Source organism: Chinchilla lanigera, unplaced genomic scaffold (assembly GCF_000276665.1).
Source record: "Chinchilla lanigera isolate Chin_1 unplaced genomic scaffold, ChiLan1.0 scaffold00026, whole genome shotgun sequence".
Classification (NCBI taxonomy): Eukaryota; Metazoa; Chordata; class Mammalia; order Rodentia; family Chinchillidae; genus Chinchilla; species Chinchilla lanigera.
In genome coordinates, this window is record NW_004955427.1 from 12,108,444 (window position 1) to 12,131,290 (window position 22,847).

The following is a 22,847-nucleotide window of genomic DNA, read 5'->3' on the forward strand; positions in this document are numbered from 1 at the left end:
TGATAAGTCAATGCCTGCATTGTACATATAATCTTGTGTCTATCTTTAAGTTTTATTTGCATACAAAGCAGAATACAGAAGGCATTCAGAGGGCAGGGTCTAGTCTTTTATTTTATTTTACTTTTTTGAGACAGGGTCTTGCTATGCAGTTCAGGCTGACCTTGAGCTCACTTTGTAGCCCAGGCTGGCTTTGAACTCGCAACTGTCCTCCTGTCTTAGCCTCTCAAGTGCTGGGATTACAGGCATGTGCCACCACACCCGGCAGAGGGCAGCTTCTAAATATAAAATCAAGTCTCTACTAAAGCACATATAAGATCAAGTTCTCCTTACTGAGGACGTTACCATCAGTTAGAAGTTTAACTGCCCTGTCTCTTAGTGCTTTAATCTGTAAAATGGAGATACTTATGTATCCATTTAACAAGAACAGAGTCAGAGGAAGAACGATGAACAAGGCCACCTTCACTCTGACACCGATTACGAGTTTCAGGGTCTTTAGGGTCGCCCCTGTACTTAATGATTTGCCAAGGCTCATAGAACTCACCAAAAGCTGTATGTGCAGAGCTACTTTTTATTACCATGAAAAGTAGTAATAGATTACTACAAACAGTTAAGGGAGCAAGTGCATAGTGCAGAGTCCAGGAGGGTTCCAGACGTGGAGCTTTCAGTTGTCCTCAGCACGTGGAGCCATGGGCAGTGTCACTGTACTTTCCTGGAGTTCCCAGGTGATAATACACACCAAGTACTGCTAGCCAGGCGAGCTTACCAAAGCGTTAGTGTCCAGGTTGTACGGGGCCTCTGCGTGGCTGACCTCAGTATCTAGCCCTTCCAGAAGTTAGAAGGCCACTCTCACCACTGTCACTCCTTAGCCTTTCTTGTGTGGCCTCCAAACCCCCAGGTGAAGAAAAATACCCTTCAGGCAGCACATCCCAATGGCTTAAGGGATGACCTCTCAGGAGCCAAGGGCACAGACTAGACTTCTCCTTGGGTAAAGTTCAGTGCTTATGGCACACCAGAGTTGTTTAAGAAACAAGATTATATGTACAGTGCAAGTAGCATGCAGCCTAGTACACATGTAATGATTTATATAGAAGTATCATTAGTAACTAATCTTTTTGACCATCTAATATTCGTAATTGTAGTAGCTACTCTAAGAAAACGTTTTTGAGTGAACAAGCTGTAGTTCAGATGTCGTGTATGAGAGATACAAGAGATCAGATAAAGCTGGTAAGAGCAGGATGAGGTGCGTGCCTAGTGGAGAAGCTGCCGCTGTGTTGGGCCCGGAAGAGGGGGGCATTCCTTCGCGCGCAGGCGAAGGCCCGGCTGGTGGAAGAGCGCGCCTGCAAGCCGGGCTGAGAGAGACAGGTGGGTTTGCCAGCGGGAGGAGGTGTATTCCTGAGTGAGCAGAATCAGGCGGGAAAACAGACGTAGCTTCAGGGAACAGAGAAGGCTGCTGTGGCTGACTAGAAATGACTGGGGAAAGAAACGGGAAACGTCTGGTGAGACAGACCTAAGCCGGTGGGAAGACGTTTTCAACACTGTGCTGACAGATGGTTGTTTTATGACCTGTGCAGAGCCAGAGAGTGCTTAGGACCGGAAGAAAAGCCTAAGAGCGAATACACAGTTCCTTGTGTAGCCCGTCTTGGAATCGCCTTGCTCTGTGCCGCAGCACCCTCCTCCCAGTCCTTACCTGCACTTTATCAGTCACGGTGTGTCCCACGAGAAGCAGCTCAGAAAGGACTGCTCTGCGTACCTCCCTGTGACGGGATGGGGCGTTACCCTCACCAGGACTGTGTCCTTATCTCTGCCATATGCAGCTGTGTTCTGTCATAAATCGTGTCTGAGTCACAATAAACACCTTATCGAAATGGCGGCGGGGCGAGAGAAATCAAATCTTCAGCTATCTATAAAAGATTCAAACATACAGCACGGGTGTTTCTGACAGGAGGTGGACTCTGGAGGCGAGAAGGGGATCTGAGGATGGGGAAAGAGGGGAAGGGAGGGGGGGGAAGGGGAGCTAAGGGTCAGGATGCGACAGGCACGGCTACTAACCCTGCGCGGTGAATGTGTTCATTACATATCACAAAAATATACTACTACAAAAACCCACAATTTTTAAAAAAGGAATAGATGTTTCTGGCTAACTTAAGGAGAAAGTTCGACATGCAGAGAGCAAGTAATAATGCCTAGGGTAAAACAAACCTTGAACTATATTATGAAGTCTTTTTAAGATACCCAAGCCTTTTAACTAACAAGTCTAATAACAGAAGCAAAATAGGCCACTTATATAGCACCGACTGTCCAGCATTGCTCTGCTTGATTTACATAAACCCACTTAATCCTTACAGCAGCCCAGTGTTGCAGGTATTCGTTTATTCCCATTTTACGGATGAAAAAAATTGAGGCAGGTTAAACAGATTGTAAAACAATCCTGATAACAAGACTAGAACTGGAAAACTCGGTCTTGCCAAAACCATTTAAATAAATACATTTATAGACTTGGAGCCTGAGCCGGTGTGGGTCTGTAACTTTAGTTCCTTTTGTTGGTTACAATAAAGGGTAGTTTTCTCTTCATCTGAGGCTGTTTCCACTCCAGGACTGCAATGCCAAACAGCCCTGAGGATGGTGGTGTTTGAAGCGCTGCCTGCTGACCTGTTCCAGCTGAACAAGTTGCTGTTTTTTTCAAGACCAGACATTTTAGAGGCTTTTTATTGACTCAGAACAAAAACAGCCCAGTGGTTTAAGTGGTCTGTGCAGTAATCACCCAGCAAGGCTCCGACAGAGGAAAAATCTTTTTCCCTCTTTACAGAAAGAGCAGCACAAGGCATTAGCTGGTGTGCAGGCTCCTCAGAACACTGATCTTCCAGGGTGGAGTGTGTTCATTCACCTCCTGCTGAGTGTAATGTACAAATGCCCTTTAAACCCATCATTTCATGTAATTTAGAGTGCTGCTTAGGGGATTTTCTCTGCACCTTTTTTCCTTTCCTTTGTCAGAGCACCTGGCTTAGTCCTTCACTTACAGGAAGGAAAAAGACCTCTCTGGTCCTTGTGAGGATCTAGCTGAGAAGTTTCCCTGTGTCTTGGTCATTCTTTAGTTTGTCAGATGAATCTTAAAATAACCCTGTGGTTTGAAAAGTTCCGGCCAGCCTACGTAGGTTTCTTTTTCCTCAAAGTTCTTGCAAGAAATTTCATTAAAAATACTCCCGGAAAGCAGCGACACCCCCATCTTCGGAGCAAAGGGAACCGTCACATAAATGGTCAACAGGAAGTGAGTTCCTCGCCACTGCATTCAGTCCGTTCCGGGTGAGATGGCGCCTGTGAACCTGTGGAAGCGGGGGATTTTCCCCAGCCATTTGGTGAAATTCTCACAGGAGTGGAAGGAAATAAACCCAACCAGAGCTTGGGCATTGATTTACTTTTTTGCAAATACCATAGGTTAAATCTACAAGCATATTTTCTGTTTGACTATAATAAGTATGAAAGCAACATTTCTTTGCAGTGATTAATAGTCCTTCAGAAATAGGCTCATAAATTCCATTAATGAGCAGTTAGTAAGTGGAAGCATCCATTTTGTTTCAAGTGACCCTGAAGCTCGTTCATCCACCTTCCACAATTTAGAAGTAGAGGGGAAAAGTGAGCTCCAAGTCTGAATTTGTAAGGCCGAGTTCACCTAGGAATCCAGAGCAGAACTAGCCCTGGAGTCAGGTCTCTGAGCAGAGGAAATACAAAGGAAATGCTGTCTGTACTGAGAGAAGGTTAGAGTGCCCTCGTGTGTCCCTGTGGAGAAATTCTTCTGGTCTACAAAATTTAAAATTACTTTCATCTCTCCATCAGTATTCCTGCACTGGGGTGAAGGCCAGGCATTTAGCGCTAAAGACAAACTGTGGGATGTTGTCATAAGAAATGAGTAATGCATTTGCCTTGTTTAACCTGTAAGGATTTAGAAGCCGTAACATCATTCTAGAGTCTCTGTATATGGGTCTGACAAGCCTGGGTTTCTGTCCTAGGCAGCCACTTGCAACCTTTGCATTCCACAGCTAGTTGTAGAGCCATGCTGAGCCTCGGTTTCCTCATCTGTAAAATGCAGGTGCATAAACACTGTCCTGCTGAGTAGTGGCAAAGATTAAACAAGCTGCTATAAGTAAAATGCCCAGCCTAGAATTTTGTAACGAGCACTCCATACGTTGAAGTTATTTTAGTTATTTTTCAGACCAGAGCCTCTGCCAAGGATCATAAGAAAGTGAACGATTAGGCTGGAATTACAGCCTAATTTACCTATTTTACCTCTCCCAGTTTACCTGGGAGAGGTAAACAAATGTCTTTTAGTTCTTGGATGGAAAGGTTTTCATGAGTTCTAGGAGCACAGGAAAGGAGAGGTAATTTTTGAAGAAATATGCACCAAATATGTGATTCCTCTAAAATATTTCTTTCAAATAGAGAAATGGAAGTGGTATGGAGCCAAGTACCTTCCTAGATGGAAACTCCTTGAGAAGTAATGCCCTATCTCTGGTACTAGGGGCACGGTAGTCAGAAAAATCTTCAATTAGGAAAAGAAATATTGAAAAGTAGGTCCTACTTGTATCATGGAGCCACTTCTTCCAGAAAGCTTTACTTATTGAAAACCTAACTGTGTTAAAAATCAGTAAAAACAGGCAGAAAACAATTGCTGAGCGGGCTCATCCTTCAATTTTAATTTTTCAAATCTTTATGACATAAGTTGTATGTACTACAGTATGCAGCACAATTACAATAAATCAAGTGTTTTTGCCCCAGTGAACTTCCAGAGGTTCCCTCCTCCCGCTCGTCGTTCTCACAGCCATGGCCCTTCTCCTGTGTGTGGGAGGGAGATACCGTTATTTATGACGGCAGGAGACTTGACCTTTAAATGTCAGTGTAAGTGCAAAATCTGGCCATTCTGTCTGTGTCGTCCACCTGCCTCATGGAGAACTGCGGGAAGCAGTGGATTGATAGTGTGTAAATGGGGAAGGAACACACCCTGGGTGCCCGCACCTTTTTATTACATAACCAAGAGGAATAAAGGCAGAACCGGGCTGGCTATGTTACCTCCTCCTGCGAGGCAGAAGAGTCACAGGGAGGCTGGTGCAGACCTGCAGGAGCGGATAACCGGCTGCTCAGAGTTGGCAGATCTTGCACCTGAGCTCCAGGGGCTGGCCCGCCCTTCCTGGTGACCTGTTACCCTAAGTTAGGCAGACAGAGTACGTGAGGCCAAGGCATTTATTATTCCTAGAAAGTTTCTCAGCAGACTCGTCTGTGCCTGGGGAGAAATGGAGCTGGAGCCAGAGCCTCCGCAGTGCAGGCCTGCATTCCGCACGGTGCGGGGCTCTTCTGGGCAGTGGGAGGCTTCAGGCAGCCTCTGTGCTCAGCCAGCCTCGGTGAGCAGATGAAAAGGTGTCCCTGCCTCACACCCGAAAGCCTCCTACTCGCGTGGATTACCCGAACAGTGCCTTTTCTGGCTCTTGTAGTTCAGCAGTATTCACGAAATGCTGTGTCTGGTGTTTGTCTCGTGTTCTCCTCTATCCTTTTATGCCTTTACATTGTGCATTATTTTTCTCCTTATTTTTCTCCCTCCAAATCTGTACGCATGTCCTGGCTTATCAGTGCTTATGTTACTGGCTGTGGCTGTAGGGTTTTAATTCCAGGACAAGAAAAGAACTGTTCATAAAGGGGTCCTTTCGGAGGGCTCAATCTCAAAGAAGCTTCTGCTTGGACTTTTCCACCTCCTTCTCCGCCTCCGTGTGGCACCACCCCTTTCCGCCGAGGTGTGTCCCTGCCTGGGGACTGTGGTGCAGACACAGGCAAGCCCAGTTCCAAGAGCGACGGTCATGCACAGCAGAGCTCCCGGTGGATGGGACCTCACAACAGAGTCCAGCCAAGACACAGTGTGCTTTAGAGAGCTTAATGACACGGCACTCTTTCTCGCTGCCATTTAACATACCTGCGGGAAACAGAAGTGAGGTTGTAAGTGTGTCTTTGGACCCCTCCACTGTCTGTTTTCCACAGTCCCTCAGCCTGCAGCCTCGGGGCATCCCCTCCTCCCCCTCCAGGGTCCCTCAGCCTGCTCAGCCTTCCTTCCTGGCTGCTCAGCCGCTCGCCCTCTCAGCAGGGTGGTTGAGGCCTTCCCCCGCTGCCATCGCGGAACCTGCACACGTTGCCCAGAGATTAATCCCGTCTCAAGCGTATCCAAAGCCCTTAATGCAGCGACGAGTATTTCAGTCATGCTCAGCAAACAGGAGATGCTGTGCTTATGGAGATTCACTCTGCTTGGAGGCAAGTGGGGATTAGGAATGACTTGCTTCCTCTTAGCACCTGTTCATATTTACAGTACAGAGTTTACCGTGTGCCTTGGAGAAAACGCTTTTGTTTTAACGCCTTGCCCATTTTGTATGGAGTTGCCGATCAAAGCCCCCGTTGGCTGGCCCCAGATCTGCAGTCCGTCCTGGCAGTGCTCTAACGTGCCCGGTAGGCTGGTCACCTCTGTCCCTTCTCTGTGGCATCCCATGGCCGCCGTACCTGCAGCCCTCATTCCCCTGGCGCTGTCTGCTGTCCTGAGTGACAAAGGCTCGGAAGAGGGACACGACCTGGTAGATTCCCGTGGGAGGTCAGGACCTCGAGCAGGGAATCGGAGTCTGGCTCCGCAGTGCTTCCTGAAGACCAGAGAGGGACCCCTGCGTAGTCCTTGTCATGCTGGAGTCTAGAGTGCACATGCGTGCTGAGGGGTGAGCAGGCCCTAAGTGCCACCTCTTCCAGGAACCCGGCCTCGCTGAGAGCAGCGTGTGCATAGCGGGATGTGGGTTTAGTCTGTGTAAAATTAAGCAGTGGGCTCGCCAAACCTGAGAAAAATAGCCAGAGCTTTGAATCACATGATCTTGAAGGGGAATGTTTTGACTGCTTTCATTTTAGTACATTTGATAAAAATGAGAGTTTCTTAAAAAAAAAAATAGGTCATTAAAATGTCCGCACTTTTCGTGACATAGTGTTTAAGGGCCTAAATCTCCTGTTAGCCCATTTTCTAAAATATCATGTTGAAAGATTTCTCAACTCCATCAAGTTTCCAGAGTCTCCTGGAAAGGCAAAGCGTGGAATCCTTTCATTTTCTCAGAAACATGCAGCCCTTGAAGAATTGCATCACAGTCGGGCGTGGTGCTGCACACCTGTAGTCCCAGCACTGGGGAGGCTGAGGCAAGAGGATTGCTGCAAGTTTGAGGCCAGCCTGGGCTACATGAAGACTGTGTCTCAAAAAACAAAACAACACAACACAAAACTGTGCTTAGCAAGTGAAACTCAAAATTGCTCCAAAAGTATGAGGAGGAACTGCCTCGCCTGTGAGTTTCCGATTCCCTTTCCGCTTGGAGTCTGTTCTTTCTTCCTCCTTAACAATAGGACTAGATCACTCTCGGTGCTTCAGATGCTTACTGTCTCTTTGTATAGCACAGTGCTACTTTCTCTTCTGCCGTCTTCCCTCACCATCCTCTGGCCCAGCGTTTACTGCTATCCAGACACCTCTGGTCCCTAGCAGCATAGGAATGACCTGGCTTCACTAACACAGGGTGTGAGCAAGGTTTTTGTCTTCTGTGTTGGGTGTCTTTACTATAATAATTATTGTCATTAGTTTGGGACAGGAAAGGGTCTTTGCAGCTAAAACCATATTAATTTTTCCAGAACATAGAATTTTTACTGTGTGTATGTTTTATATAAATTTAGAAAAAATAAATGTGACATTCAGTGCAATTTTATGAAACATCTGCTGAAATGGGTAACGGGAAAGTTAGCTGCTCCTGTTTGTGTGGTTTTTTTCTTCCACCTGCTGCATACTCTGGCTTCACATGACAGACAAAGGCTAGGTTAATAGTTGGGGAAATAACGTGAAAAGTACAAATTATGTTAACTGAAATTCAGGCTGAGGTAAAATAATTGAACAGTCTTACTGTTCCTAGCAGACAGTACATACTCATTCTGTGTGTTTGCAGCCCAAGCTTACGATAGACCCAACCATCTTCATTTCAGTAGAAATCGTGGGATGAAGTCCTGACTAAAGAAAATTTGGATTTACATGGAGCTTAAATGAATCTTTCAGAAATAAGCTTAAAATAATATTTATCTTTAGAAAAGAGTTTTTGGAGAATAATATTATTATTTACTAAAAAACACTAGAATATTAGTAAAAACACTTCAATAAAATAGGTTTTCTTTAATTCTTTTAAGCATACTTTTCAAAATAAAGGTATTTTCTTCCTTGAATGAGAGTTTAGTCTGGACTGCGTTTCAGTTAGTGTACATGCACATAAATACTTTGGTAACCGAGAGGACTATAATTCCAAACAGCTCTATCCATATCCCTGTTATAAGAACGCTTGCTATCTAAATGTTTACTTTTAAAACCTACAAGATTTGTTTTACTGCTAATTCGCTATCCAAATCCAGAGTCCTATTACAATCAATTCACTGGCATGAACTGGTGCTGCACGAGCAGAAACATTGAAATCGCAGGTACATCCAGGTGACAGGGTGGAGAATGTGTCTCGTATTTATTATGCTCTTCTCTCAAGGTCTGAGTTATGCATCAGTGCTCTCAAAGTAACAGACTGAATGAAAATGTCTTCTAAAAAAGCAAAGAGCCTATGAAGAAAACAGGCAAATTTGAGAAGACTAAAAGGCTCATACATGCAAAGGAAGATAAGAAGTGATAAAACATGATAAAAAAAAGCAAACTAAACTTGGCCATGCGTACATGCTAAGAACTATTCATTAGCATTTTCACTGTGTAAGAAGTAGAGAAAAGCTTATGAAAGTACTGTTGTTTTGGGTGTTGGTGTTTCAAATATATCAAGGGAAGAGTCTTTGTGGTTATATAGATTATTGAGTGTTGTAATGACATTTTTGAAAACTATTTTCTCTTTTTGGTACAGGTTAGACAAATTACTGGGTTTTGTTCCCTAAAAATGTATTTGACATGTTTTTTAGCAATAAATTAGGTCTGTTTCCTGTATTTCTCTTTGTATTGAAATCCCATGGGGTCTAATTCCATCATGTTGAAAATGAAAAGCTCAAGAGCATCCTTGGGACTTTGTCTCCTGTGTTTTCAAATTGCGTAGCCATGTATTTCTTTATTCTCAGTGATTTGCCTAGGACAGACTCTAAATCATTTATCAGCTTAGTTTTCATTCTAACTTAAATGATCTGAAGTTACTCCTTTAGAGGTTGATTTGGGGAGTAACCTAAAATAAATCACTTAAGCTTCAGACTTCTTGTTTCCCAACTCTGAATGTTAACTGTCGTGACAGATCCCTGAATGTAAATATTTACTGACGTTTCAGTTGTTTTTCAGATGGTGTCCTTCCTTAATAATGGGTAGTAGGATGTTTGACCCTGTTCTTTTGGCCAAGAACTCTTCCAAGTGCTTACATGACGTGACTGGTCCTCACAGCAGACCCGTGAAGTTGGAACCAGTGCTATCACTGTTCTGTAAGAGGCAGCTCGGTCCCTTAGCTGGTAAGGAGTAGAGCCATGACTGTGAACCCAGGCAGCCTGGTACCGCACTGAAGGACTCGAAACACTGCTAATTTTCCCCATAGCTTATTCAGAACTACGGTAGTTCATTAAACTAGTCTCAGGGCTCATCATTTGTCAATTTTTCCTTCCTGAAATGACTTGTTGGTCCTCAAGATGAAAGTAGAAATACTTACAAAGTAACTGAAAGAGAGTGGTTCCCAACTTATTCGTGTTCCGGGGCAGGGGATAGGAGCAGAGCTTTCCAGCGCTGGGACACCTTGCGTACGGGTGCCCCGTGGGGAGCAGGGACTGCAGGGACTGAGAGACGTGCCAGTCAGGAACAAGGGGGAGGGAAAGAGCGCAGCCCCACGAGCCCAGGGGCTCGGGAGAGAGCCGTGCGTCTCAGCTTTCCTTTCATCACCACCTCCCAAGGTTTCTCCCTGATAACATCCCCACTGTGAAATCTTAATACTACAGATTTTCTGCATATCTGTTTTGTACTGTACATGTAGATGTGCTTTGGCCATAAATAAGACCGCCTCCACCCCCAGGGGAAAAAGCAGTTTCTGTGAAAAACAGATATGAGGAGTGGTGGGGTGAGGAGCATGGCCGGAGGGGCTCAGGGAGCCAAGTGGGAGGGACTAATAAGCCCCGGGTTAGAGGGCTCCGCAAAGGCAGAGCGGGGCCTGAAGGAGGCGGGGACTGAGAGCTTCTTCAGCACATGAGGTCAGGAGTTTCTCCACATGGGGTCGTCATCACTTCTCTCCATGACACCCAGAGATGTGATAGAAATGTTTCTCTTTCTCATGATCACCCTACTCTTGTCATGCCCTTCCCTCCCTGGCTGTGTGTACACTCAGGGTGTAATCTGACTTACTGTGCTGTAAGGCAGTGTATCCTTTTAATGTGTGTGGTTTGAATTCTTTTTGTTTTCTTTAGAAATCAAATTTCCAAGATATTCACTTACTTTAAGTTCTTTTTAATTGCGTTCAGAAAATGGCTGCTATTCCAATTGGCTTTAATGAAAGTGCTTTAACTAAAAACTGCTGGGTGCTCACTTGAGATCTCTCATCCCCGAATAAACCTCAGAAAGAATCTAGCAGCAATTTGTATTCCAGATAAGGAGCATATGGGTTGTCCGTGGAACTCACAAAGCCAACTGATTTTTTGGTTCCTGGTCCCTTAGATTATCTTATATCCCAGTGGTGTCCCAGAAGAAATAACTATGACACTGAGCAAGTATCATGCTAACCTTTTCCCGTTTCAGTCTTACTTCTCTCCTGATTTTTCTGCCCCAGAGACTACATATATTCTAATACAGCATACATATCGAAGGCCCCAGTTAATCTTAAACAGTTAATCACCTCATAGAAGGTATGAGAAACAAAGCAAGGCAAGGCTTTCCAATATCTCTTTTTCTCCTCTAACAAGCTGTGGTTATTCAGTTACTCAAAAGAGCACATTCCTGGAATGAAAGGACTGGTGAAGAAAGTGTCCATGTAGGTATGGGAAAGGCAGTCTACCAGACTATTAAAGAGTGGAAAGAACTAGAAGAGCAGCCAGAGAAGGCCATGCCCCGGAGTCAAAAAGCTCGTTAGGAAAAGAAAATCGTGTGTTATGGTAGCGGGTGGCAGCCTGGGTTCTCGATAGAAGCCTCTGCAGAGGTTTTCAGCTCTTCCTCCCTTGGAGTTCTGATGCAGGGAGCTAGGGAGGGATTGTGGCGCCGGTGTTTTTCTTAAAAGCCTCCCCCCATGACTGCCATGTGCGTCCAGGTTTGCGAGTCACTGCTGCAGATTATCGCGTGTTTCCTCGTACATTAGCCAGGCTTTTGCGTATGCATAAATGAGGAAAACGGAACATTACTAATGCCTAGGGATGGTCCAGGAAACTAGCAAGTGGCAAGAATAGTGATGGTAAAACTAAGAATCTGGCAGAAAACAGTTTGCAGAAACTGGAGGGAAAAAATATCCCTCATCTTCTCAAGGTCTAAATTAGACCTAGTAGTAGGGGCTGGGGATTTAGCTCAGCGGCAAAGCGCCTGCCTGGCAAGCGCAAGGTCGTGAGTTCGGTTCCCGGTACCGGAGAAAAACCAAAAAAAATAAAAAATAAAAATAAATAAATAAATAAATAAATTAGACCTAGTAGCATAGAATTAAGAAAGACAGGCATGTCTGCAGTCTTGACAGCAAACTTCAGAAGTCTGAAAACAGTCATCTAATATTTTGATGCCAACTGCTTCCTAAAGCCCTGGGTTTATTCTGTAATGGCAAATATTAGAAAAGAAGAGAAAACAGTTGTTGCTAATCAAAAGGTATGTTAGAAAGTGTCAATATTTCTGCGTGCATCTTGGGACTGTCCACATGATTTGCTTGTATAGACAGGTAAAATGCTCTACCAGAGACCTTAACAGTTAGAATTAGTCATTCTGCAATAGAAATGGCGGGTGAGTGACCTCGGATAGAGCTGAAGAATGAAGTAAAGCCAGTGCTGTGCTCTGAGACTGGAGGGAAAGCTAGAAATCTAGTCACAGTGAGCAGGTGGGTGAGCAGAAAGCAGGAAATGGGATGTGAAGACGTCAGAAGTGCTTGGAGGCAGAATTCAGTCTGTGACCGAGAGAATAGTGCCTACTTTGTACACTGTGGGTAGTAAAGTGTCATCTATAGATCAGCCGATGGAGAGGAACAAGGAGTCAGGTGCAGAAGAGAAAATATTCCAGACCCTCAGTGTTCCAGGTAAGAAGCTGTGGTTCAGAACCTTCACCCTCTGGTTTCTAACTCACAGATAATGGCTCAAATAATCATTGTGATGGTTTGGCCCTTAATGTGTCTCCATTGTGGTGAGCACTTTGTATACTTTTTGATAGTCACAGCAGTTTTGTGACGATAGGCCTTATTGTGCCGCTTTTATAGATGAGGAAACTAAAGCACGGACTGAGCAACTTATTCATGGGCTATAAATGCTAGGGAGAAGATAGAGAAAGACTTGGAAGGAGAGGATAGTTCCTAGGTCTCCATGGAGGAGAGCAAACAGAGTCCAGAAAGAAACCCGCCTGTCTGTATGTTACAGTGGTGCGAGGTGACGGGGAAGGCAGGGCGAGGAGGAGTCTGAGGTGAGTGTCAGAGCCACCCCAGAAGGCTCCTGACAGTGTTCAGACTTGGAGTCTGGCTTGGAGATGGGGGCAAGCGTCATCTTTCGAGTGAGATCACTCCTTCCTTTTGAATGTGAGCAAGTTGTCGAGGCTGGAGTGGAAGGACGAGGCTGTTCTGGTCCTGACAGAGTAACGAATGTGTTGATGCAGAAGAGCAGTTGAAGGTGAAGGGAAAAGAAAGGCTTCACATTGTGCTGCAAAAGTCACACATAAAGTTCTGGTAGCTGATTGGGAGAAATGGATGAGGGGAAGGGAAGAATCTGACTAGAACCAAGGTTTCACGTTCAAGTGACTGGCTGAACTGCTGCCAGAAATGCAAAGCAGGCACCTGTGAGCAGCTGCCTTTGGAAGTACGGAGCTCACTGTGTGCAAGCTGTCAGCGGAGGGAATCCCTGCAGGAAGGGGGAAACGTACATTTGGAATTTAGAAGAGCCTGAGCTCTCACCTACATAGTGGTGCTGTGATTAGCTGGGAAAAGTGTGGAATCTCTGAAGATGTGAAAAGAAAGAAAATAGAGAACAGTCTCAGAAAACATTTAAATTTGGGACAAGAAGGAGGAAGAGGAGCAAACAAAGGACACCGTAAGGAGAGGCGAAGGAGGGCTAGAACACCACAAGCATGCACCCGTCCTCCTGAGCACAAAGGAGCAGAAGGTTCCAGAAAAGTGCCTTGGCAAATGCTAAAACCAAGAAGAATAAATTGGCAAGTTGTCAGGATCAAGAGTTACAGCAGAAGGAGAGGAGACAGACTTAGGGATGGTAGGGGGTGAAGGGGTCATAGCAGACACAGCAGGGCTGGTCAGGACGTTCAAGATTTTGACCTTGAGAAGGAACAAGAAGACATTAGCATAAAGGGTACAATATATGAGGTCAGTGCTTCGAGTTAAAGGGCCCTGCAGAATCGTTTCTTAGAAAAATGAGAGCCATCCTCAAAGGTGAGTGCAGATGTGTGGGAAATGCTGGGAGTGGCAGTCAGAGTGTCAGCGGCGGAGAGCCACACTGTCTGAGGTCCTAAACTGTTTTCTCACTCTATCATCAGACAAGCCAGAAACTCTTGTCTCATGCAGCGGTGCTTTTGGAGGAGGCAAGGACCAATGAACAGGATTATTTTTCTCCTCTTCTCTGGAGTACATGGATTTAATTTTCATATCCCAGGGCAACAGGGGGAGTTTTCTTACTGTAGACTATCTCTAACAACTAAAATAGCTCCCATGGGGAGGGAAGAAGGGAGGAAAGTTTTGATAATGAATTTGCATTGTAAACTATTAGGGTTTTTTATTAGTACTATTGCAGAGTCCACTGCATTTTTAGCCTGTTTTTTAAAAAATAGTTAAATGCACGGAAGTACATCATATTATTTAAATGTTCCTTCACTCACTCTATGTGAGGCAGAAGCTTTCTAGAAAAAGAAAAGTGGAAGAGTACTGAGTAGTAGCTACTGAGTGATACTTTCCATTGCTGTGGACCTACGTAGGAAACGAGAATAAAACATTCACCAAAAGATCTGCTGCACTGTCTTATCCTGTGCAGGAGCACAGGAAGGTGGTAAGGAACATAGGGATGTCAGAAAGGATAAGACAGGCCTGAGGAGCGAAAAGGTGAAGGGAGACTGGGTATCCATGGGAATGTACAGATTCTCCCTCTTCTGTGGGGCCAGCCGGTACCACGTGTGTCCTGTGCCTTCAGAAACAGTCCCTGGAGCCCCATTGCTGTCACATTTCTGCAGTCCTCAGACGGGGAGCAGAGTGCTGAAGGTTGTTAGCACATCTCCCTCTGGAGTGGAAACTGGGCTCAGCACCAACCAGCAAACACCAGAGGGGACTTGTCGCTTTTCCATGCCTGGATCACGGCTATTCCCTGATGCCCAGAAGAATTAAGTCCAATATGTGCCTCACTACATTACACACTGCATCTTGAGCAGCTGGGCCGTTAATACAGTTTTAAAAGAAGCGAGAACTGGCTGCTCACCAGCTACACGTAAGCTGCTCCTAATAAATCTCTCAATGAGGGGATATAAAAAATTTCTGTTTCTGAACATCTGAAGAAAGCAGAGCATTAGGCAGGTATCCAGTGGGTACCATTAACAGCAATAACCAACAAGGGAGATCCAGGGGGAGTTGTTCCACATTTCTGTTAGCAGTGGCAGGGTTTCTTTTACCTGAAATATGCTGGTAATTATCTCACTTGCAAAATTCAATTTGCCTAAGAATTAATAAATGTGGTTTTTTTTCATACTTACTGAATCTTTTCCATGTTCTAGATGCACATAAAATTAAAGCCTCATTTATCAACTGTTTTTTTTCACTTTATATCTGAAATTATAAATGAGTAAAGGCTACTTTATATCTGAGACAATAAAGCAGTAAAGGCAGAGCTATGATTTACTTTCAAGAGAATGGACATAATATAACAAAACTGGAGAGATCTGCAAAAGTGTTATATATGAATTGTCCACTCTAAAATTAGTAAAGTGGATTATTGACCATGTTAAAGGAACACAAGAGTTTTAATGTGGATGTAGTGACTAAGGGCAAACTTAATAGTGTCAGAACAAGGAGTTCTCTTAGATTGTACACACCAAAGCACTGACAAAATTAGCCTGCAGCATGAGTTAGAGAATAATAAACATGATGGTGGATGGTAGTGATTAAAGATAATTTTCATCTACAATATTTACTTTTGAAACATTTGCTCGCCACAGTTGGAAATGTGCCTATCGTGATCGCTTATACTCTGTAACGAGATAATCTCAGCGTCTAGGAGGATGCCAAGTCTCTTGCTGTTTAAAGAAGGGAGTGAAACATGCATTTGGACCATTTAATAACAGTTTCAGCCCATCAAAGTATTAGTTCAAAAGTAGGAAGATATCACCAACCTCTGTTGAGTCCATCTGAATGTTTATCTGATCTGTCAAATTATTCCTACTGGCTCAGATTTTTATAATAGTAAAATAGCAGACACATTTACCATTTTAGATATTTTATGCTTTAACAACATTAAAAAGCTGGGTGCAGTGGCATGCACCTATAATCCGAGCTAATTAGGAAGCTGATGTAGGAAGATCACATCTGAGCCTAGCCTGGGCAAGTTAGCAAGACCCTCCTCAAAATAGAAAAGGGGAAGGTTGGGGAGACGAGTACAACAGCAAACAGAAACACCAAGAAGTCACCCAGGATTTGGAAGCAGATTTATTTACATTGATGGGCACGGACCTGTAAAAACCGTCAGGCCTCAAAGGCTCAGGGAGGGAGGTTTTATGGGGTTTGCAAGCAAGAAGCAGAGTGTTTTGTGGTTGTTGATTGGTTCTTACAAGGTGTATCATAGTGGCCAGCTGTGCCTCACAGTGACCAGCTGTTTCTAAGAAACAGAAGTAACAGGAACTGTAACAGGAACTGAAGTAAACTGGAGGTTACCTGGGCAACTAAGAGAAATTGAAGTATACTGGATGGAGCAGTGCATTTTCTTCTACAAGAAAGGAGAGAAGGGGGCGGGAGAAAGAGGTCCTCTGCACTTCCAGAGGTCACTCCCCAATACCACCACCAGAAACAAAAACAGAGCTAAATAAAAGCAGTCAAATTCTTTCTTGTTAGATTTCATCTTTCCTAGAATTAAAATGCCTACCCCAGAATTACTGAGATAGGTACGGTATTTTCATGCCCATTTTTTCAAAGCCAGCAGAATAAAGAACCCATGGCACCATTAAGCATTCTTTGGGGGACACTTAAACGACCTGCGGTTTGTCTATGTTATGGCTATGCTTTAGCAACCAGTTTCGCTTTTCCAAATGTTTGAGTTTATTTCCTCAGAATAGCTTTCATGAAATGAAATTACTAGATCAAATGGTATGAATATTTTAAAGCTCTTATTTCTAAGCTTATTTCTAAATAGCTTTCCAAAAGCTATGTATTACCTTACACTTGGCAATATATGAGATTTATAGTATTACCCAGGGCTTAACAAGCTGCTAATAAGACCATATTACTTTTATTTGTGTTTATCTCCTTCCCAGCGGGCTTACAGTTTTTGCAGGTATTCATTTACAGTGCTTTTATATATTTGGTTCTTAATTGTTGTTTTCTGTCGGTTGGCTTAGTTTTCTAAGCCTGAGTCTCATCCATCCCCTCCTCCCCTTTATTGCTTTGTACAGGCTCCCATGATTCATTCAGCTACTGGGTAGATGAAAAGTCCCCAGTTGGGCCCGACCAGACCCCAGCTATCAAACGCCTGGCCAGGATCTCCTTGGTGAAGAAGCTCATGAAGAAATGGTCTGTGACTCAGAACCTCACCTTCCGGGAGCAGCTAGAAGCTGGAATCCGCTACTTTGACTTGCGTGTGTCTTCTAAACCAGGGGCCACTGATCAGGAGATCTACTTCATCCATGGGCTTTTTGGGATCAAGGTCTGGGATGGGCTGATGGAGATCGACTCATTCCTTGCACAGCACCCCCAAGAGATCGTCTTCCTGGATTTCAATCACTTCTATGCCATGGATGAGGCCCATCACAAGCGCCTGATTCTCCAGATCCAGGAGGCATTTGGAAACAAGCTGTGTCCAGCCTGCAGTGTGGAAAGTCTGACCCTGCAAACCCTGTGGGAGAAGAAGTGCCAGGTAGGAGGGAAGCAGCGATGAGCTTACGAGGACAGGAACCTAATTTCTTTCATTGTGTGATCTGTTTGACAGCTGAACTGACTTAGAATGGCCAGAACCAGCCCAAGGCAAAATCAGGAAATGGGTCAGTTGGTCATTACCATTCTGTCCCCCATAAGGTCCATTATCACCCCCACGTAGGTCCCCTCAGATAATTCTTGTGGAAGTACTGGCAAGGAAGAGCATTAGCTGACAGAAGCCTGTGAGATCATTCATCACGGGAGTGTTCAGACTTTAAAAGGCCTTCTTCATGGAATTTGGGTCATAGTAAGAGAAGTGTTAGGGAAGGGAGAAGCCATGGAAGAGGGTCCAGGAGCATTTCCAAGGTTCCCTCCGTGGAGAGAAGCTTCCAGACCTAAGCCCATGAAGGAGAGTCTGGAAAATGAATGTGGGCCTCAGACATAATCCACTGACCCTAAGGGAGGAGCTTCAGGCGAAAGCAGCCTCCAATTTAGATTCCCTGTAAGAAAACAAACACCCCAAGGAAACGTAAACCAGCAAGTACTTTCCATTCAAAGTTGCTCACTTGCTTAATAGATTCATTAAGTAAAACACCCCAAAAGATCTTTTCATTACAAATAAGTTAAAGATTATTCATGTGTAAATATTTACTGAACATCAAGTATATACCAAGCACCATATAAGGATTTGGAATAAATGAGTAAATAAAATAGACAAAGGTCCTTGTCCTAAGGAAGCTTTCCTTCAAATGGAGGGAGACAGATCACAGAATAAAGGTGGTAAATACCGGGTATCTGTACTGATACGAGCTAGAGAGTCTAGCGTGGCACGAGGGGAACGAGCAGGCTCTGTGGATGGAACAGTTGCTTGAGGTTTTGCACAGCTGGAGTGTGGCAGCCCTCACTGAAAAGAGAGCATTTGAAGAAATAAATCAGATTGGTATTGGTGGTCAGGGGAAGCGAGCAGCTAGTCAGAGGCCTGAAGGCAGGGAGGTCCCTGAAATTTCTAAGGAAAAACAAGGGCAATGAAGTTGGTGAGCAGGCCAGGGCTGCGTAGCAGGAAGAGGTCAGAGAGACGAGGTGGCCGCCTCAGAAGAATTTTGAGGCTGTGCGTGACTGGGATCCCTCCGATGCCTGTGCCAGGAAAACGTCGAGGGTCGGGACTGAGCAAATGTAAGGAAACTAGTGAGGAGACCTAGCGGCAAATGGTCGTGTTAGGAATGTATCAGAAGGCGCAGCCAGCAGGGACTGCTGGTGAATAGATTCCGGGGGAAGGAAAGTGAAGATTCAAAACAGCTCCCAGGTTTGGCCCAAGTAACTGGAAATACCAGGTGGCTTTGCACACGCCAATAGAAGTGCTGTCTTTGACTCCGTGGAGGCTTAATGGGTTAATTCTAGGTATTTGTTAACTTATATCCAAGCCATTTTACCTCACTAAAAGTTTTGTAAGTGATACTTTGACAAATATTTGTCACGTCTCTCTCCACAAAACTGAGCTTATGTCTGACCCTCATGCATCTACCTTGGGGAGATGCTACTTCCAGCGGAGTTCCCATCTTAAATCACGGAGTGGTAATAGCAAGAATAGCAGCTCACATCTGCGAAGCCATTCCAGTGAGCTAGGTGCGTGGCTTAACCCATGCTATCCTCGCCACACAGCATAAGCCAGGTACTCCTTGTTATCCCCGCTTAAAGATGAGGGCCTGATGGGGAGGGAGATGGAGCATCTTCCCAAGGGAGCGTGGTCCGTGAGGGTCCTGCGGGGTTCCCTCACAGGTCATCTCATCCGCGCCAGACTCCCGCCGCTGTGTGCTCTGGCTGTTGGCGCAGCGGGGTGGCATTCCCAGCTGTTCTTGTGGGTGCCACTCACCCACACACTTTGTCTGTATTCTAAGCCCCGATGTCAGAGGGCCTCTAAGGGTTAACAGAAGTGGGAGAAAGGGTGTGGCTTTTGAATACAGTTCATATCAGATTGAGTTTCAGTTCACGCAAAGTTTTATCATTCTGCACACACTATTCTAATGGTTGCTGTATTGCATCCTAAGATGATTAAAATCTGCAGGAGTAGAAAGAACCTTCAGGAATAATGAAGAGTGCGGACAGTGAATTTCTAGCAGTGGGGTGATGACCTTAGTTTTAAGGGTGAGCTAATTAAAGCAGTCATCCAGCTACAGGTACTCCTAAAGTTATGAAGGAGACTGGTGATATATCAGAGTGGAAGGTATCACCAAGTTAAATCCTAAGATCCTCTATCCTCCTTCCTCATGTTTTCCCTTTTATATCTCTTCTTAAAAGATGAAGATTTCAAAGAGAGTTCCCAGTCACCTCTCCCCTGCCGGGGTGCATATTCATTATGTTATGAGCTACCTTAATATAACCCCCTGAGTACTTTATTACTGCAATTCAATATTGTGAAGTACCCTACCATTCAAATTTAATTTACCAAACATGCAATTACAACACAGCTCACAGATATATATTCATATATTATATAGGATATGGGTTTTCTGAAGCAGTTTTTTTTTGTACCAGGAATTGAACTCAGGACCTTGCACTTGCCAAGCAGGCACGTGTGCCACTGAGCTATATCCTTGGCCCCTAAGATGTGGGTTTTGAGGGTACAGTGAATTAGAAGATTTAATGTATCTCTTGGAAGTGTTTAGGGTTATAAAGACAAGGTAAAAATACAAAACCCAAGTGAAATACAAAACAATTGATATACAACTGCGAGATAAGACTGCCTTAAATGTTCTGTACAATGTAAAGAAAGAGGTTTTGTAATAAATTAGTTGAAAAGTAGAACACAGCATAAATTTGCATCCCAGAGGCCCTCAGTAAAGGAATGATCGGAATAAGAGGAGGTCAATTAAGCAATGGTTCTTAAAGGAAATGAGATATTTTATCTGAGTCTCAAGAGAAAAACTGAACACGAACTGCTGAGCTGGAGGGGAGAGTATTTCAGGGGAAAAAAGGCAAAGAGAGTCGGGGGGTGGTATAGACGAGAAGTGTGCTCCAGGCAGGAGTCACTGCACCCGGATTCTTGAGGAAGGAGAGCTTGCTTGCTGGGCCAACTTCCTGCTGCAAGCCAAAATTTCCCATAACCTTCAGTTCAACCAGGGTGTTGAGGAATGTCAGCCCCTCCTGTGTAATTTGTGCTATTTGCATCTTTTCCAAGGCAGAGTAAAGGACTGCCTTGACCTCTTATGCCCTGACGCTGGGACCGGGGGCCAGAGTCACAGGATACTGTGACAAGCCTGTCATAAGATGCCACGTGGCAAGGCCTGTCACAGGGCTGCACAGCTCCTGCCTCCCCCGCTGCCCAAGGCGGCTCACCGCCTGGCCCTAGCCTTCCAAACTAACCAGTTGCACCACCTGGGAGCAGGGCGGGAATCCTCTGTGCTAACCCAGGCAATCTGCTTAAGGTGAGCCTGTGATTAACCTCGTTAACACGCGTGTTTACCACAGACATCGTTAGCAGTCAGTCAGCATTACTCAGAACCAATGAAAACAAGGACAGCCATTACCCCTCGTGAGGCATCCAGCCTGGCTCTGGGCCTTCACGAGTGGCTCCTCACGTGCCTTTGCCGCAGCCGAATGCGTACTAGAAACGACGACCCGCAGAGCCCTGTTCGTGGGAGGCTGGAGGATTACGCTCTGGGCCAGCTGGTGAGGACTGCGATCCAGGCATGGGACACAGACAGACATTCCCCGAGGCAGAGCCCACTAGTGCCTCTGAGGAAAAAACACATGACTTCTAGAAACCTACCCAGCAGAGCTCCAGATTGGGACAATCAAAATAGCAATTCCCTGTCCCACAGTTGCCTTCCAGATACTAATTAATGCTGTGGATGTGGCTTGCTAATGATTTTCAAAATTACCACCATCCTGAGCAGTCCCACTGGAGACTCCGCTTCAGTGAAGTCTTCCCTGACCTAGCAGCACCCTCCCTTCCTCTCCTGGGAAAGACGGTTTCATTCAGAGTCAGCTCACATACAGAGCGGAAAAGCTGTTTGCTCACAAGTTAAGTCGGTGTGTTTTTCTTAACTCTCAGAGCTCAGTGTCCAAAGACTGCCCCGGGGCTGAATGGGTAAAATTTAACAGGACTAAATTTGGATGGTGGAAAATTACAGATTCATTTTTACTAGTGTTTAACTAAAAATGCATGTACTCATCAGTTAGAGTGCAGGCAGCAGCCCACGGCAGGGGGCCCCCACCTGCTACTCACCCCACCCGTGATCAGACCGCACTTCAGTTACTGAAGGTGTCTTAAGGTATTTATGCTATCACTAACTCAAAATTATGGAACTTTTTGGGCTCACGGGAGTAATGTTATTTAATGTATTTATCACAAACACATACAGGTATTATAAATCTATTTAATATTTTGAAATGTATGTTTCCGTGTTGTTGATTTCCTTCATAATGTTGTGCATTTTGTTTTATGCATTGATTTAAAACACAATTCTAAGAAGTTGGTCTGTGATTTTACCATAGTTGTTCATGACAAAAAAAAATAAATTTTTGCATCAGCCATATAGCAAATGTGCTGTAAACCTTTGCTTATTGATTTTTTAGAATATATAAAGTTTCTAAATTTCAAATACATTGGTTTGCTCCCAAACAACAGTGTTACATCAAGGGGTTGACATTTAGCTTTTTCACAATCTGTTCTTTTGTTCTTCTGAAAATTTCAGGTCCTTATTTTCTACCACTGTCCCTTGTACAAGCAGTATTCTTTCCTGTGGCCCGGAAAGAAAATTCCAGCACCCTGGGCAAATACCACCAGTGTTCGCAAACTGATCCTCTTCCTGGAGACCACGCTGAGCGAGCGAGCCCCGCGCGGCTCCTTCCACGTCTCCCAGGCCATCCTCACGCCCCGAGTGAAGACCATCGCCAGGGGCCTGGTTGGCGGCCTCAAGAACACCCTGGTTCACAGGTAAGACTCCGCTTCTGCCCCACAGGTAAGGTTTTTAAGAAGACACCTATCTTGAGTCTCTTCTAAATGTACACAGTAAAACTTACAGTTGAGGGATTTTTTAAAAAACAACAAAAATCTTATATTTGAAAAAGCTGTATATTTCAAGATGATTGCATTAATTGTGCCCTAAAGAACCCTAAACACTTTTTAAAGATGTATTTATAATCTACAAATATTCTCTAAATTTTTATACTAAGTTAAGCACTTCAATGTTCTCTTCTGGCACATGAGCCCATCCTGACCTGCCCCTGGCTTGCAGCTGACCCCAGTTCTCTCATCTAAAAAGCACTTAGTACAGAGCACTGTGCTAGGTGATAGGAATTCAGAGTCAGCCCTTCAAGAATTTCTTCTTCTTCCCTGTGAGTCCTAAAGTAGCATGCCTCAGCTTCGGAAACTTCCTCAGGGCAGAATTAAGCCTGACTGCATCATTAGGGCAGGAAACACTCTAGTCCAGATATACTGCAGGAGATGATGTTCTTTAACCTGAATACCGATGAATAACAGATGTTGTCAAGAAAAAAGAATTTATATATGTATATAAATGCATATATGTGGATGGATATATGTACATGAATGTGGGTATGTGTATATTTAGAAGTGTGTCTATA

General features: G+C 44.6%; 1 protein-coding gene across 3 annotated transcripts in view; it reads left to right on the forward strand.

Annotated features, from left to right (window-relative positions):
- Plcxd2 (phosphatidylinositol-specific phospholipase C, X domain containing 2) overlaps window positions 1–22,847 on the forward strand; it is a 49,155-nt gene that overhangs the window by 14,041 nt on the left and 12,267 nt on the right. For 2 of the 3 annotated variants that reach the window (XM_005386368.2, XM_005386369.2), the window contains exons 2-3: window positions 16,802–17,262; window positions 21,956–22,197. In XM_005386368.2, the coding sequence (XP_005386425.1) occupies window positions 16,802–17,262; window positions 21,956–22,197 (703 nt within the window). Of the gene's footprint in view, window positions 1–9,332; window positions 9,508–16,801; window positions 17,263–21,955; window positions 22,198–22,847 lie in introns of all 3 variants that reach the window. The other variant, XM_013515219.1, reaches the window with a different exon arrangement.